The 17,500-nt window shown below is 37.7% G+C and overlaps 1 protein-coding gene and 1 long non-coding RNA gene across 2 annotated transcripts in view; one reads left to right on the top strand and one right to left on the bottom strand.

The window, feature by feature from the left end:
- LOC136852885 (uncharacterized) overlaps positions 1–17,500 on the top strand; it is a 422,752-nt gene that overhangs the window by 387,334 nt on the left and 17,918 nt on the right. The gene's annotated exons all lie outside the window — the stretch shown is intronic.
- On the bottom strand, positions 3,524–16,960 carry LOC136852875 (adipokinetic hormone/corazonin-related peptide receptor variant I-like). The gene is made up of 7 exons (XM_067127781.1): positions 16,553–16,960; positions 15,680–15,776; positions 12,739–12,966; positions 9,060–9,252; positions 6,958–7,093; positions 6,137–6,322; positions 3,524–5,031 (listed from the first exon to the last, which is right to left on the bottom strand). The coding sequence occupies exons 1-7, from the start codon at positions 16,822–16,824 to the stop codon at positions 4,878–4,880; spliced, it is 1,266 nt and encodes a 421-aa protein (XP_066983882.1). The 5' UTR covers positions 16,825–16,960; the 3' UTR covers positions 3,524–4,877.

Raw genomic sequence — 17,500 nt, 5'->3', positions numbered from 1 at the left:
GAGAGAGAGAGAGAAAGATCATTCTCAGTAAACTCTTTCTCTCCCTTCCTTTTTCTCTCTTCGGGTTTTTATATGAGAGAAAAAATAAAATGAGAAAACAAGGAATAATCCCTTCCTCTCCCCTGACTGTCAGTCCTCTTGGAAAACATGAGGAGAAATAAGGTTCTATTTTTATACATTTTTTTTGTTACTTAGAAAAAAAACCCTCCTTATAGAGTAACTTTTCCAACTGATGGTTTTATTTAGAATTTTATTTGCATTGCAGGTTGTTTTGCAAAACCATGGGAGCAAAATAAATTGGGAAGTTTATAATATTTTTTTGTCACTCAGAAAAAACCTTTGTAGAGTAACTTTTCCAATTGATTGTTTTTCCCCAACAATAATTTTTATATAGATTTTTATTTGTATTGCAGGTTGGTTTGCCAAGCCATGGAAGCAAAAAAAGGAATTGGGAAATTTTCATAAATTTTTTTCGTCACTTTTTCATATAGAATTCTTGTGTTTTATTTTTTTTTGCCAAACCATGGAAACAAAAAGAATTGGGACTTTTTTTAAATTTAAATTTTGTCACCAAAAAAATTTTTTCCCAAGTCATTTTCATATAGAATTTTTATATTTCAAGTGATTTTGCCAAACAATGAAACAAAAGAATTGGGACATTTTTTTAAATTTAATTTTTGTCACTCAAAAAAAATTTCCCAAAAATCTTTTCATATAGAATTTTTGTATTTCAAGTGATTTTGCCAAGTAATGAAACAAAAAGAATTGGGTTATTTTTTAAAATTTAATTTTTTTGTCACCCAAAAAAAAAAAAAAATTTTCCCAGTAATCTTTTTCATAAAGAAATTTTGTATTTCAAGTGATTTTGCCAAGCAATGGCAGCAAAAAAAAACTATAAGGAAAAGATTTTAGAAAACTTATTTTCCAGACCACAAAAGACAGCATTGATGTCCAACCTCCACTGACGTCAAACTTGGTTTAAAAAGAAATAAAAACCCATTGAGGCAAAATAATGAAAGAGAAAATAGAGAATAAAAAATAATGATTGAAAGTGGCCTCGAGATTCATAAGATTATTAATTAGGTTGCTATAGAGTCCCGTGGGGGCTCCATTGTAAGATGTTTTTTCAGGGATAAAATTTGATGCCAAATATATCTTCGAGGCAAATATGTCTTCGAGCTAAATATGTCGTCAAGGTCTTCGAGCCAAATATGTCTTCGAGTCAAATATGTCTTACAGACAAGTATGTCTTCGAGCCAAATAAGTCTTCAAGCTAAATACTCGTATGTCTTCAAGGTCTTCGAGCCCAATATGTCTTCGAGACAAATATTTGGCTCGAAGACATATTTAACTCAAAGACATATTTGGCTCGAAGACAAATATGTCTTCGAGCCAAATATGTCTTTGAGCCAAATATGTCTTCGAGCCAAATATGTCTTCGAGCCAAATACGTCCTCGAGCCAAATATGTCTTCGAGCCAAATATGTCTTCGAGCCAAATATGTCTTCTAGCCAAATACGTCCTCGGGCCAAATACGTCCTCGAGTCAAATATGTCTTTGAGCCAGATATGTCTTCAAGCCAAATATGTCTTCGACCCAAATATGTCTTCGAGCCAAATACGTCCTCGATCCAAATATGTCTTCGAGCCAAATACGTCCTCGATCCAGATATGTCTTCGAGCCAAATGTCTTTGAGCCAGATATGTCTTCAAGCCAAATATGTCTTCGAGCCAAATATATCCTCGATCCAAATATGTCTTCGAGCCAAATATAATTTAATTTTGTATTAAGGAATTACGATACAAAAATTATCATTCATATTTTTGCAAATTCTACGAACTGAGATTCATATGTCAGTTTCATCTGCTCATTCCAGTCTCTTGAGTTAATTAATATGTTTCCAACACCTTGGCCTGATTCTTGCTAGTTTTCTAGGTTATAGGTTCATTAGAGCTCTCTCTCTCTCTCTCTCTCTCTCTCTCTCTCTCTCTCTCTCTCTCTCTCTCTCTCTCTCTCTCTCTCTCATCCTCTCACGAAAGCCCATCCACTCTGTATCACAAATCCTCTACATTTATAGTTTTCAGGATACCCCTTCAAATCAGCCTCCTCTCTCTCTCTCTCTCTCTCTCTCTCTCTCTCTCTCTCTCTCTCTCTCTCTCTCTCTCTCTCTCTCTCTCTCTCTCTCTCTCAAACGAAAGACCGTCTATATCTACTCTGTATCAATATTTAACCACATTTCCAAATTCATTTCTGTCGAGAATTTTATATACATAACATAAACCTTCAGGAACACTACGATTGGATAATGAAAGTCTTAGGCCTATGCAAAATGGTTTTATTACAGTGGAACGTGAGTAACATACGAACACACACACACACACACACACACACAGTGTTATGGTTTTATTAAATGGTTAGGCCTTGGTACGCCTATAGGGATTGTTTAGGCCTGTAAGGGCTGATATTTAAAGCACAAAAGACATTTCACACAGGTAAGAAAATAGTATTATATATTTATGTGTTTTTTTTAATATATTTATTTGAGATAATGTTGATTCTTAGGTTATATATATATATATATGTATATATATATATATATATATATATATATATATATATATATATATATATATATATATATATATATTTATATATATAATCTTATCAGTATGTTTTGAATATTCTTTAGCCTAGAAATAGACATAAGTATATTGTTATATAGAGAGCATCCGTTTACTTATATATATATATATATATATATATATATATATATATATATATATATATATATATATTATTTATTCTATATTATATATACAAACACACTGTTCATTTCACTTCACACAAATGAATACCTGTTCACAGTTACCTGGCTGCTCCCAGTCAGGTACCTGGTATACCAGGAGAGTGGTCCTGTCGAAATTTTAAGCAGGTACCAGGTACAGGAGAATTCTACCCTCGTAAACTGGATACCAGTATTACACATGTACCAGACATTACAAGGTACCAGACGCCATATATGATGTATATGAAATCGTAATTCACTCAAAGCACCATAGATTAAATTATATTTCCATCGCCACCTCATCCCTGGTGGCTGAGGGGCCCCAAGTACCTAGTAGCTTTATGCTCTCTTGATTACAAATACCAGGAATGCTGATCGCCAGCGTCAGACAGGATTCCTGGAATCCGGCTGGAATGGGATACTTAGAACTCGATCCAGGAAGTTGAATTGTATATATGCCAGGAAATGAAACTATATATGCATATATATATATATATATATATATATATATATATATATATATATATATATATATATATATATATATAATAGCTTTTAAAGCACGTGTATATGTGAGAGTATGATATACAGAATACATTTTTGTATAGAATTATACAGGTGAAGTTTTATTACAAATACACTAGTGATATTTATGCACTAAAATGAATAATAATGATTATTATTATTATTATTATTATTATTATTATTATTATTATTATTATTATTATTATTGTCATCTTCGTATATATTACTTCACTTTACTTCAATAAGTTTTTCAATAAACCAAAATAAAAAATAATTCGCAAAGACAAAGCAAATACACATACTATTAAGATTATCTCAGGTACATATTTGTCAAAATCCTCCGTCCGTTTTCTATACAATTCTTCACTGCGAGGGGTAAACTAATCTGTTTTCCAAGTAGATCAACTTCATAAAACCCTCTATATCCTTTACAACTCAAGTTTGTTCCCATCAATTCGACATATTCAATGGAAGTTCCCATCGATTGTATCCCTTCATTGTGAATGAATTCCATTTCTATGTTCCAGCAATACGAGTTACTTTCCAGGAGTTCCAGTTTCCAGCGTAGAGGTAGCCGGATCTTCTTCACCCTCTGAAGTCTTAGAAGCTGTTTTTTGTAGGATGTCTTAAGTGGCGTCACATCGGCGTCAACATAAATTACTTTTATTATCTTGCACTGGAATGTCCCACACAGCACTGGAAAAGGCTTCTTCAGTCTTCCAGGGACCTGGAAACTGGCATGCCTTTTCCTATTGTGGCACCAAATGTAGTGGAATGTTTCATCAACCACTGGAAAGGTCTTCGATCTTCCCCAGTCTTCCAGGCCCTGGAAACTGGAATGCCCTTACACCCAGTGTGACACCAGAACTTATTCCATAAAGTCGGTGTCCTACCCAGCAATGGAAGGACCCTCTTCGATCTTCCAGGGCCTGGAAACTGGAAGGCCCTTTTCCTGTTGTGGCACCAAATGAAATGGAATATCCAACCAAGCAATGGAAAGGCCATCTTCAGGCTTCCAGGGACTGGAAACTGGAAGGCTCTTTTCCTGCTGTGGCACCAAATGCAGTGGAGTGTTCCAGCCAGCACTGGAAATGTCGTCTTCGATCTTCCAGGACCTGAAAACTGGAATGTCCTGTCTCTATTCCGTCGCCAAAATCAGTGGAATGTTCCAGCAAGCACTGGAAAGGCTCTCTTCGATCTTTCAGGTCCTGGAAACTGGAATTCCCCCTTTTCTATATTGACACCTGAAGTTATTCCATAAAGTCAATGTCCCACTTAAGACTGTAAAAGCCTTCTTCAATCTTCCAGCCCCTGGAAACTTGAAGGGGCTTTTTTTTCGATCTGGCAACAAATCCAATTGAATGTCCCACCAAACACTGGAAAGGTCTTCTTCGATCTCCGTTGATCTTCCAGCGCCTGAAAGCAGGAATGCTCTTTTCTTCTTGTTGCACCAAATGCAGTAGAATGTTCCAGCACGCGCTGGAACAGTCTCCCAGGACCTGGGAACTGGAATGCCCTTTTTCTACAGTGGCACCAGAAGCTATTCCAGAAATCCAGAGGTTTCTCTCTATATATCCAGGTAGTGGTTCTCCGGATGTAGGGGATAACGAGGACCCCGGAAGACGTGCCTTTCTGGGGGGTACAGGTGGTGATGGCAGGGGAGGTCGCTGGAAGAACTCCTGACGGGGTTGCAGAGGCATCCGCGCATGTGCTGTCGAAATCTGCTGGTGATGAGGAGGAGAGAGAGATAAGATTCAGTAATAGTTTGAATAAATCTGTGGAAATGTTGTTTGAGAGAGAGAGAGAGAGAGAGAGAGAGAGAGAGAGAGAGAGAGAGAGAGAGAGAGAGAGATGGATAGACTGAGAGACAGTTAAATGATTATATTAAAACCTCACTCAACTGTTTACATAGATACATTCTTATACACGAACCTTACTCACTCACTCACAGATTGTTGAAATGTTTATAGATGCAGAGAGAGAGAGAGAGAGAGAGAGAGAGAGAGAGAGAGAGAGAGAGAGTCAGATATTTATATCCACAGCCTCACCCCACATATTTCCTCTTTCCAAACCTTTCCCAAAGCTGCTTAGCATCCATCAACTGACATTTCTTTTATCCATTCATATCCACCTTCTCGCAGCCTTATCCAGGAAATCCCAAAGTACATTTCTCTCTTTTTCTTGACACAAGCCGCAAATGTGAGACACTGCATCTATATTTTCCTTACTGATGGACAAAGCACCTTCTTGCGTGGGTAGTATTTGGAGAAGGGTTGAGAGGTGTGGTGTGTATGTATGTACAAGGGTTCGAAGGAAGGGTGGATGTATGTGTAGAGATGGTCTTTAGTACTTGTGTATGTTTCCGTAAACATTCTTCTTCCTGTTTGCATTAATAAGTTGAAAGTCCTATGAAAATGACAGGTATAAAAATCAGGAAAATGTAATTTGTCTTTTACGTTCTTTGTTTATATAAATAAGCTTATTCTATGAATTTCACAAGTTATGTATCAAACATGAGTTACCCTAAGCTCCTGACGTCTTCATGTGGGCTTATTGATGAATTTTCCCCAATTTCTGCACCCAAGAGAAGGCCTGTGAAGTCTGTACCTAGTCGTGTCTTTGAAGAAATTGACCTAAAACAGACATCTCTGGACGTTTGTTTACTAGACTACTATGAGTTACCCTAAGCTCCTGGGCTTATTTTATGAATTTCCCCCAAATTCTGCTTGAAACACAAAGCCTATGAAGTCTAGACCTAACCGTGTCTCAAGAAACAGACCTAAATTCCCAGCCCACATTCAAGAGAAGAAGAAGAACCAGACTCACGGAGGCTTGTAAACAATCCTCTTCATCCGCCACTCCTGCTTCATGCTGTGGCTCTTGGAGCCTCTGCGGACGTTAAAGTAGCCGTAGACCAAGGGATTCACCGTCGAGTTGGCCACGGCGAAGATGAACAGCGCCGCCTGGACGCGGGGATCGACCCTCTGGGCGCTCTTGCGGTCTATGAAGTACCTGAAGGGGAAGACGAGTGAAAATAGGAAGTTAATTCAGTGTTTAGAAGCTATGAAGACTTCTACGTAGAGTCACATAGACTTAAAGAGATTTATCGTTAGACTCAAGCAGACCTCGTGCATAGACTCCGCAGCATCATGCTATGGAAACCATAAAGATTTTTCCCATGGGCTTATTGAGACTTAGAGACATCCACTTATAGACTCAAGCAGACTTCATGCATAGACTCCTCAGTCACTCATCTCAGACTCTTGCTCTACAGACGACTAAAACTCATCCCTATCTCATGAAAACGGATATAGACTCACTCCTAAAACCATAAAACAGTTATAAGTAATTCCCTTAGCCTCAGGGAGACTGAGCATAGACTCAAACACCACCCAACACCATAAGCCACAATGTAAACAACTTTTGACTTTTAACTCTTGAACTAAAACCTTCATTCCAATCTTCAGACTCATGAAAACTCAACACAGACTCGTGAAGACTCACCAGGGAGACTCAGCATAGACTCATACACCACCCAACACCATAAGCTACACTGTAAACACCTTTTGAGTTTTAACTCTTGGCCTACAACCTTCATTTCAATCTTCAGACTCCACTAGACTCAACATAGACTCCACTAGACTCACCAGAGACTCATGATGTTGTAAGGGGTCCAGCATAGGAAGAACACCATCACAATAATCAGGGTCATGTGAAGGGTTCTCGTTTTGGCCCGTCCTAAACTCGGGGCTCGCCTCTCGTCCGCTGGGTCACGGGATATCACTGCAAAGAAAGAGAGAGAGAGAGGTCATGAGAGGTCAAGAAAGGTCAAGAGAGATCAAGAAAGGTCAGGAGAGGCTAGGAAAGATCAGGAGAGGTCAAGAGAGATCAGGGGAGGTCAAGAGAGATCAGAAGTCATGAAAGGTCAGGAGAGGTCAAAAAAGGTCAAGAGAGGTCAGATTGAGGAAGAGGATAGCAGAATTAATAAAGAATTTAAAGGAAGTCTCTTCATTATGTTTTTAAAAAAGTTTTATATGAAAACTATATATATATATATATATATATATATATATATATATATATATATATATATATATATATATATATATATATATATATATAATTGAATATGTGACTCATCCTCTGTGAAGAGAGAGAGGTCTCGAGAGGTCAAGAGAGGTCAGGAGAGGTCAGACTGAAGCAGAATTGATAAAGAATGTAAGACAATCTCTTTAATATAACTTGGAAAACAAGTAAACAAATTTTTTGCAAATAAAAACAAAAGTTATATATGTATATATGACTCAGCCTCTTGTCAAAAAAACACTTCCTGTCCCCATTTCAAAATTCAAATAAAAAAGAAAGATCAAACGATTTAAGAACTGGATAGTAGATAAAAAAAACTTATGAAAAAATCAATCATGCTCTAAAAAAATGAAAAAAAAAAACAATAGTATATGCAGCATTGTTTTGTGTACTTCAGTTTTTATGAAATTCTTCATTGAATAAATTCTTCTGCAGCGGTCGAAAGTTTTTTGGACAAAAGAAAGGTCAGATAGTGTTGGCTGCCTGTTTCTCTTTGATCCACCCCCCCCTCCCCCCCCCTTTTTCCCACTCCCACACCCCCACCCCACCCGGAACCAATGGACCACTCAGAACAGAATTGTTACCATTTATTTGATCTTTCACGAGCAGGAATGGGCTCCAGTGAGGCCTGAATGCCTGTATGACACAGCTAATGTTTGAGGAAGATGCAGGAATGCTTGGGAATAGTGGAGAGATGTTGCAAGGACTTATGAAAGAGGTGAAAATAAATGTAAGAATTATATTTGATCAGTTGATGTGTGAAGAAGACACGGGAGTGCTTGGGAACAGTGAGGGAAAATTGCAGAGACTAGTGAGGGATAAATATATACTAGTATATATATATATATAAATATATATATATAAATATATATATATATATATATATATATATATATATATATATATATATATATATACTGTAAACATATATAAATGTATATATATACACAATTTTCCTACCTCAATAATCACTTTAAATCTAAATCTTACTTTAAATAAAGTGTCTCTCAGTTGTTTAACGTCAAAGTAGCACCCACCAAGCCACTCCTTCTCACATTCACAAATAGAAAACTCATCGTTTTCCTTTTAAATAACAGCAAGTGCTCTCTGTATCGACAAATTTGAGTTAAAGTAAGTGTAGATAAAAAAAAAAAGCCTAGATTTTGTGGACACTTCCTACACAAGCTGAGATTACCAAGAGGTCGCTTGTGTGCGTTTGTGCGTTTGCTCTTTGCCCAAACAAACACGAACAAACAAACAAACAGAAAAGAAAAAAGACCCTGCGTCCATATTGACGAAGGTTTAAGAAAGACAGGGAAGGTGTTTGAGACTTCAAAATTAAAAGTAAACATGAATGATTATGATGCAGCTTCCACCTCTCTCTCTCTCTCTCTCTCTCTCTCTCTCTCTCTCTCTCTCTCTCTCTCTCTCTCTCTCTCTCTCTCTCTCTCTCTCTCTCTCACACACACACACACACACACATTCTCTCTCTCTCTCTCTCTCTCTCTCTCTCTCTCTCTCTCTCTCACTTTCCTGTAGAGAATTTAAGATATTTCAAGTTAATGGACTTACTGATTTATAACAGTATTAAACATGGACTCTCTCTCTCTCTCTCTCTCTCTCTCTCTCTCTCTCTCTCTCTCTCTCTCTCTCTCTCTCTCACCATCTTTCCTGTAGAGGACGATGACGATGGAGCCGTAGCAGATGACTATGGTCGTCAGGGGCAGGGCGTACATAGCCACGAAGCCAGCGACTATGTACACCAGTTCGTAGGTGGGTGAAGGGAAGCTGTTAAAAGTGACGCATTGCTGGAACCAGGGGAACTCTGGGTGGGCCTCTACGTGGAAGATGAACATCTGTGATGATTTTGGGGAGAGAAATAATGTAAATAACGCTGGTGTTATCATTGTTATTAATGTTATTAACATTATTATTAGTGTTAATAACATTAATGTTTTTTCTGGGCTTTTAGATGAACATCTGTGATGGTTTTGGGGGGAGAAATAATGTCAATAACGCTGGTGTTGTCGTTGTTATTAATGTTATTAACATTATTATTAGTGTTAATAACATTAATGTTTTTCCTGGGCTTGTAGGTGAAGATCTGTGATGGTTTTGGGAGGGAAATAATGTGTTTATATAGCATTAATGTGGTCTATATATACAAAAAATGTGTTTACGTAGCATTAATATGATCTATATACCAAAAAACGTTTATATATCATTAATGTGGTCTATATTTACCAAAAATGTGTTTATATAGCATTAATGTGCTCTGTACATAACAAAAAATTTTTATATAGCATTAATGCGTTCTATATATACAAAAATGTTTATATAGCATTAATGCGTTCTATATATACCAAAAAATGTGTATAATACATTGTGTCCTATATATACCAAAAAATGTGTTTATATAGCATTAATGTGTCCTATATACACCAAAAAATGTGTTTATATAGCATTAATGTGTTCCATGTGTACCAAAAAATGTTTATATAGCATTAATGTGTTCCATGTATACCAAAAAATGTTTATATGGCATTAATGTGTTCCATGTATACCAAAAAATGTTTATATAGCATTAATCTGTTCTATATACACCAAAAAAATGTGCTTACATAGCATTAATGTGTTCTATATATACAAAAAATTCATTTATTAAGTTGCGTTCTATATGCACCAAAAATGTGTTTATACAGCATTAATGTGTTCTATATATACAAAAAATTTATTTATTACATTGCGTTCTACATACACCAAAAATGTGTTTATATAGCATTAATGCATCCTATATATAACAAAAATGTGTCAACACAATATCATCCAGATCTCGCCATTGTTTGGTCACTAAGCACAAAACAGAATGAGTTTGTCTTTCACCTTTGTCGTTCTCGTACGCAAATATTTATTTGTTTGTAGTCCATCTTCCTTTATTCCTCCTCCATATCAATCATTTACCTTTCTCCAAATAATAATAATAATAATAATAATGATAATAGTTATTATTATTATTATTTATTATTATTATTATTATTATTATTATTATTATTATTATTATCATCGATATAAAAAGAGAAAAGAACCAGCTACCTGGCAGAGAGAGAGAGAGAGAGAGAGAGAGAGAGAGAGAGAGAGTGTTTGGGGGAATTCATGAGAAGCAAAATATTCTGGAATATGGAAAAGAGGAATTATGGAAAATCAGGTTCAATTACACAATCATTTATCGAGAGAGAGAGAGACAGAGAGAGAGAGTGAAAGAGAGAGAGAGAGAGAGAATCTAAGAAAGGGAGAGAGCAAATAGATAAAATGTGGAACAGGAATTGGAGACAATATGTCAAAACAAGGAGAAAGGCAACGCATGCATTTCTCTCTCTCTCTCTCTCTCTCTCTCTCTCTCTCTCTCTCTCTCTCTCTCTCTCTCTCTCAGTCCCACCGGAGGTATTACAAGGCCTTAATTTCTCCCAAGCGCTTGATTCCAGGGGATTACAACTCGGAAAGCGACGGTAGGAATTAAAAATATATCTATTTGCACGATTCTGGAATCTGTTTCTGCCGTGTGACATTTAATGCGATTTGCTCTCTCTCTCTCTCTCTCTCTCTCTCTCTCTCTCTCTCTCTCTCTCTCTCTCTCTCTATATATATATATATATATATATATATATATATATATATATAAACAAAAGTATTTTGGAGCCAGGTTGTTTGTCCCTCTCTCTCTCTCTCTCTCTCTCTCTCTCTCTCTCTCTCTCTCTCTCTCTCTCTCTCTCTCTCTCTCTGGCTTCAATCCACCTGAGTCACTCACTTGTATGTACATCTATATATCTATATAGATACATAGATATATAGATATACAACTCACCTATATAAACCTAACACTTTCTCTCATTTTCACTCACCTATTGTCAATCATTCATTCTCATTCCTTCAGTCCCATTCATTTCTCATTCACTGATTCTGATTAACTCATTCTCATTTATTCCCAGTCATTCTCATTCATGCATCCTAATCCCGTCATTCTCACTCACTCATTCTCATTCAGTTATTCCAGTTCATTCATTCTCATTCATTCACTCATTCTCATTCATTTATCCAATTCCTCTTTCCCACTCACTCATTCTCATCCATTCATTCTCATTCATTCATTTCCGTTCACTCATTCTCATTCACTCATCCTAATCCCTCATACATCACTCACTCATTCTCATTCATTCACCACAATCACTCATTCTCATTCACCACTCACTCATTCTCATCCATTCAATCATTCATTCATTCATTCACTCACACACTCATTCTCATTCATTCACCACAATCACTCACTCTCATTCATCACCCACTCATTCTCACTCATTCTCATCCATTCATTCATTCACTCATTCATTTCATTCTCACTCATTCTCATCCATTCATTCTCATTCATTCACCACAATCACTCACTCTTATTCATCACCCACTCATTCTCACTCATTCTCATCCACCATCACAACACAAATACACCATTCCAGTCCCCTAACATTATTCACAAAAGAGAGAGAGAGGAGAAAAGGAATTTGCAATTCCAATCGTATTCCCAGTTCCCAATAGCATTCCCAAAAGCGAGTTGGTTGGAATCCCAAACGTATTGATAGTTGGAGACAAACGTTCGTGATGGAGATATTGTCCAAACGTTTGTTTGGGGGGGGAGAGGGAGGTAGTTTTTTTATCAGGAAAACTGACTTATTATTATTATTATTATTATTATTATTATTATTATTATTATTATTATTATTATTATTCTAAATAATAAGTTTATTAAAAATATAACGTTTAATTAAGCGTCAGTATAATGAAATCTTCAATGAGAGAGAGAGTAAATTATTATTATGATTCTAAATAATAAGTTTTTTAAAAACATTACGTTTTATTAAACGTAAATATAATGAAATCTACAATGAGAGAGAGAGAGTGTAAATATAATGAACAATCTACAATGAGAGAGAGAGAGGATGTAAATATAATGAACAGTCTGCCATGAGAGAGAGAGAAGATTAAATATAATGAACAATCTACAATGAGAGAGAGAGAGAGAGAGATGTAAGTATAACGAACAATCTACTATGAGAGAGAGTAAATTTAATGATTAATCCACAATGAGAGAGAGATTGTAAATACAATGATTAATCTACAATGAGAGAGAGACAATGTAAATATAATGATCAATCTACAATGAGAGAGAGAGTTTGAGACAGACAGACAAAACCAAGACACTCTCACTAACCACATGCAACTCCAAATCCCCAACCCACGCCCTTAGGAGGGCGCGCGTGTGTCTCTCTCTCTCTCTCTTTCCCCTCACTCACCTGGGGCGTCGAAAACGCCACGGAGGCCGCCCACGCCACGCCCAACATGATTCGAACCCTCCTCTTGGCCTCGGTGACGGTCAGGGGCCTGAGGACGGCGTGGTACCTGTCGATGCTGATGACGACCAAGAGGAACCCGCTGAGGAAGACGCCGAAGGTGCGGAAGAATGCCAGGACGCGGCAGGCGAGGTCGCCCGCTTCCCAGGAGACCGTCCACGCCCATCCGATCTGGAGGAGGAGGGGAAAGAAGGGAGAGGGCGTTTGAAAAAGGGTCCACGCCCATCCTATCTGAAGGAGGAGGAGGGAAATGGGGTTTTAAAAATTGGGTTTTAAAAATCGGGTTTGTTTGAGGTTTTGGTCGAAAAATGGGTTTTGGTTTCATGTTTTTTTTTAGTTCTCAGATCTTAAAAACTACTGAGGCTAGAGGGCTGCAAATTGGTATGTTGGTCCCCCACCCTCCAGGCATCAAACATACCAAATTGCAGCCCTCTAGCCTCAGTGGTTTTTATTTTATTTAAGGTTAAAAGTTAGCCGTAATCATGCATCTGGCAACTACTGTATACAGGATAGGCCACCACTGGGCCGTGGTTAAAGTTTCATGGGCCGCGGCTCATACAGCATTATACCGAGGCCACCTAAAGATTGATCTATTTTCGGTGGCCTTGGTTATTATACGGTGTAAAGAAAACTCGATTGCGCCGAAGTATTTTTTACTTTTTTTGTCTCTTTCTGTATCATTATCATTATTATTATTATCATTGTCAGCACTGTCTCCTTCATTATCATTTTCACCATCATCATCTTCATTATCATCATTATTGTATCATTCTCCATCATCATCATCATCATTATCTCCAACACCTTCATCATATCATCATCACTACCATTATCATCATCTTTATTATCATCATTATTGTCTCTTTCGCCATCATCATCACCATTTATCACTATTATCATCATAACTTATCATTATCATTATTATCATCATCATCATCATTATTGTCTTCTTCTCCATCATCATCATCATTATCTCCATCATCATCATCATCACCGCCATCATCATGATCATCATGATCATCATCACCATTTGTCATCATTATCATCATAATTTATCATTATCATTATTATCATCATTACCATCATCATCATTATCGTCTCCTTCTCCATCGTCATCATCATCATTATTTCCATCATCATCACCACCATCATCACCATCACCACCACCATCATTTTCTCCTTGGGCTAAATTGAAAAATTGGCAATCTGAAATGGCTCTATATAGCAATCAATACTTCCATTACTTGATTATCTGGGGCACGTGGCTGTGAGAGAGAGAGAGAGAGAGAGAGAGAGAGAGAGAGAGAGAGAGAGAGAGAGAGAGAGAGAGAGTTTAAATAAATGTGCATATACTGAGAGAGAGAGAGAGAGAGAGAGAGAGAGAGAGAGAGAGAGAGAGAGAGAAAGCGTTTGTGAGGCTCGTAACAGGAATTGTGTTTCTGAAGCTAGCAGCAAATTGTTCAAAATGAGAGAGAGAGACAGATAAACCTTTAGAGAGAGAGAGAGAGAGAGAGAGAGAGAGAGAGAGAGAGAGAGAGAGAATAGAATCAATGCCAGTCTCGCCCACACACTTTTTACATTTGAATAATAAATGTGCATATTCATATCCGAGAGAGAAAGAGAGAGAGAGAGAGAGAGAGAGAGAGAGAATGTTAATATATGGACATTTTAAGCAACGCGTTCATTCGAAATCAAAAAACTGAATTTTTTAATTCATTTTCTGCTTAAATTTTCCAGCCAAGAATATTCTGCATTTCTGTTAACACTAAAGCAAAAAGAGAGATAATTCTTATACCTCTCTTTCTCTCTTTTTACGAAGAGAATGGGAGAAAAAGAGAGATGACTTTTAGCTCCATTCTTTCCACTTTTTCGTAAAGAGAAAATGGGAGAAAAAGAGATTATTCTGATCTCTCTTTCCTCTCTTTTTATAAAGAGAACCAGAGATTATATTATTTCTTACATTGCGTTCAGCTGTTATATGTTGCATTCTGTATTGCTTAGATGCTACAAAAAGAACTACAGATTATTTTGTAGTTTTGTAGAGTCTTTGAGGTTAAAATTGCTATAAATATAACGGGTTTCCTTTGCTACAGAAATTCTACAGGTGAGAAAATGTATATATGTGGTATTCCATATTGCTTAGATGTTACGATGTATCTTCTAGGCTATAAATGTAACTGATTTTCTTATCTACAGAAATTCTACAGGCAAGAAAATGTCTGTATGTCATATTCCACAATGCAAAGATTCTAAAAAATGGCTACACAATATTTTGTAGTTCTGTAGCGTCTTTCAGGCTAAAATTGTTATAGATACATCTGGTTTCCTTTGCTACAGAAATTCTACAGGCGAAAAAATTCGTCTCTCGTCTTCAGTCACATAAAAAAATTAAAATTGAAAATTATAATTTTCAACATTTTCAATTCTGTTCGAGGAAAAAAAAGAAATTATTTGTACGAGAATAAATTGTTTAATTGAACGTGTACTGTACGTGTGTTTGTAGATGTCACGTGCGCTCGAAAGCGCGTGAGTCTCTAAGAGAGAGAGAGAGAGAGAGAGAGAGAGAGAGATTAATTGGAAGACATTTCCTGACAAAAGAAATATACCAAAAACGATTTTACACTGGTTGACATAAACAAATATCTAGTATAAATAAAAGGGAGAGAGAGAGAGAGAGAGAGAGAGAGAAATGGGAGGCTATTCTGTCACTCCCTGCTGGGGTCAGACCCCAATCTCCAAATAATTCCCTCCTTATTTCTAGCAATTCCCACCCAAATCAGGGCATCTGGATGCCCATACCCACGCCCTTAGCAACCCAGATGCTTCCTGCACCCCCTGGGATAAATAAAATGCGAGACAAGGTGGCCTGGCGGGTGCTACTCACCTCTAAAGGCATGAGGAGAAAGGTGACCAGCAGATCGGCGATGGTCAGGTGCATGATCATGAGAGAGACGCGAGATGCAGAGGTTCTCTTGCGGTGCCTGGAAAGAGAGAGAGAGACTCTTTGAGAGAGAGAGAGAGACTCTTTGAGAGAGAGAGAGAGAGACTCTTTGAGAGAGAGAGAGAGAGAGAGAGAGAGAGAGAGTTTATGTATCTCGTAACAGAAAGTATAAGTTTTTGAATTCAGCAGCAATGGTTCAAGAGGAATTTGAAAGAGAGAGAGAGAGAGAGAGAGAGAGAGAGAGAGAGAGAGAGAGAGAAAGCCTTTGTGAGGCTCGTAGCATGAATTGTGCTTCTGAGGCGAGCAGCAAATGGTTGAAAATGAGAGAGAGAGAGAGAGAGAGAGAGAGAGAGAGAGAGAGAGAGAGAGAGAGAGCGTTTATGTTTACCTATAAGTTGCCTAATCTTTTTCTCACTATTTAGTTACTATCTTCTCTCTCTCTCTCTCTCGTCTATTTTTTATAGGTAATAATAATAATAATAATAATAGTGGGAATAAAGCCAAACAAAAGAATAGAAATAATAACTGAGAATATTATAAACAATAGCCAACCTATTTAGCAGAACTGTTGAATCTTAGTGTTGTTGGCAATCCCACAATACCATTATTATTCTACAAAAACCCACACACGCGCCAAAGGGCGTCCGCCCTGAGAGAGAGAGAGAGAGAGAGAGAGAGAGAGAGAGAGTCACGTTCCCCGACAGACAAAGCAGGGGAAAGAAGGCGTTACGTAAAGTAGCGACCTTTCTGAAGTCAAAGAACGTGACATTGACGTCGCATTACTTAATCCTTCAAAGCAACCCCTCCGGGACTCACGAGGCTATGGACTTGAGGACGGAGATGTTCCCGAGGGCGGAGAGCACCATCAGGCACGAGTACGTGCTGATGGTGATGATGTGGGACTCGTTGAAGACCATCTCCTTCGGCATCGCCTTCGCCAGGAAGGTCTCGTTGATGAAATCGTAATTTTCCGTCCCGTTGTTGTTGTTGTTGTTGAGGAGGCTGTTGTATCCTTCCCTGACGGCGGCCTGGATCGATCCCGAGGACGTGGAAGACGATGAGGAGGAGGAGGAGGAGGGCGTGGGCATCGTGAGATCGATCAGCTCCTCCGTCGGGAGGAGGTTGATGAACTTTTCCAGGCCGTACCTTTCGCCCGGAACGAAGGTCTGCTGCTGGAATTGGCTCCGGAAGCCCCCGAAGTACTCTAGGCTTTGGTGAGGACCCTGGAATTTGGAACCCCTGGAATTGGGTCTGGGGTGCCTGGAAGCCTCCTCCTGCTGCTGCTCCGAGGTACTCGGGTTTCCCGTCGGAGGAAATGGACGCAGAAGCCGCACGCATGTTGGAAGTTATTGATGAAAAATGAGACACAGTTGATGAGAAAGTTGGGGAAACGGATTCGTGTTGTGTCTGTTTCATTTTGAACGAAACTTAATAACGAGTTCTGGTCGTTATTTCTTAAGTGATTGATCACAATCACCGTTATTTAAATAACATCAATGACCGTTATTACTGCCTGATATCAATAAAAATAACCACAATTTAGATTTAAAATCATTTTCAATAATTACAAAACTGTTTTGCTGATTTGCCTTTCAAATGTAAATACCAATGATTTCAATTTCATTTATGAACACAGTGCCCTCGTTTTCATAGGTTTCAGTCAATCTGGCGTCACAAACAAGATTTTTTTTTCTGTCAAGACCCCAAAATGATTTCCATTTCAGTTGTCAACAACGAGAACCGAATCACTTTACAAAATCTCAA

Source organism: Macrobrachium rosenbergii, chromosome 26 (assembly GCF_040412425.1).
Source record: "Macrobrachium rosenbergii isolate ZJJX-2024 chromosome 26, ASM4041242v1, whole genome shotgun sequence".
NCBI lineage: Eukaryota > Metazoa > Arthropoda > Malacostraca > Decapoda > Palaemonidae > Macrobrachium > Macrobrachium rosenbergii.
Note: the sequence above shows the minus strand (reverse complement) of the source record. Positions and strands in the feature narration are given on the sequence as shown.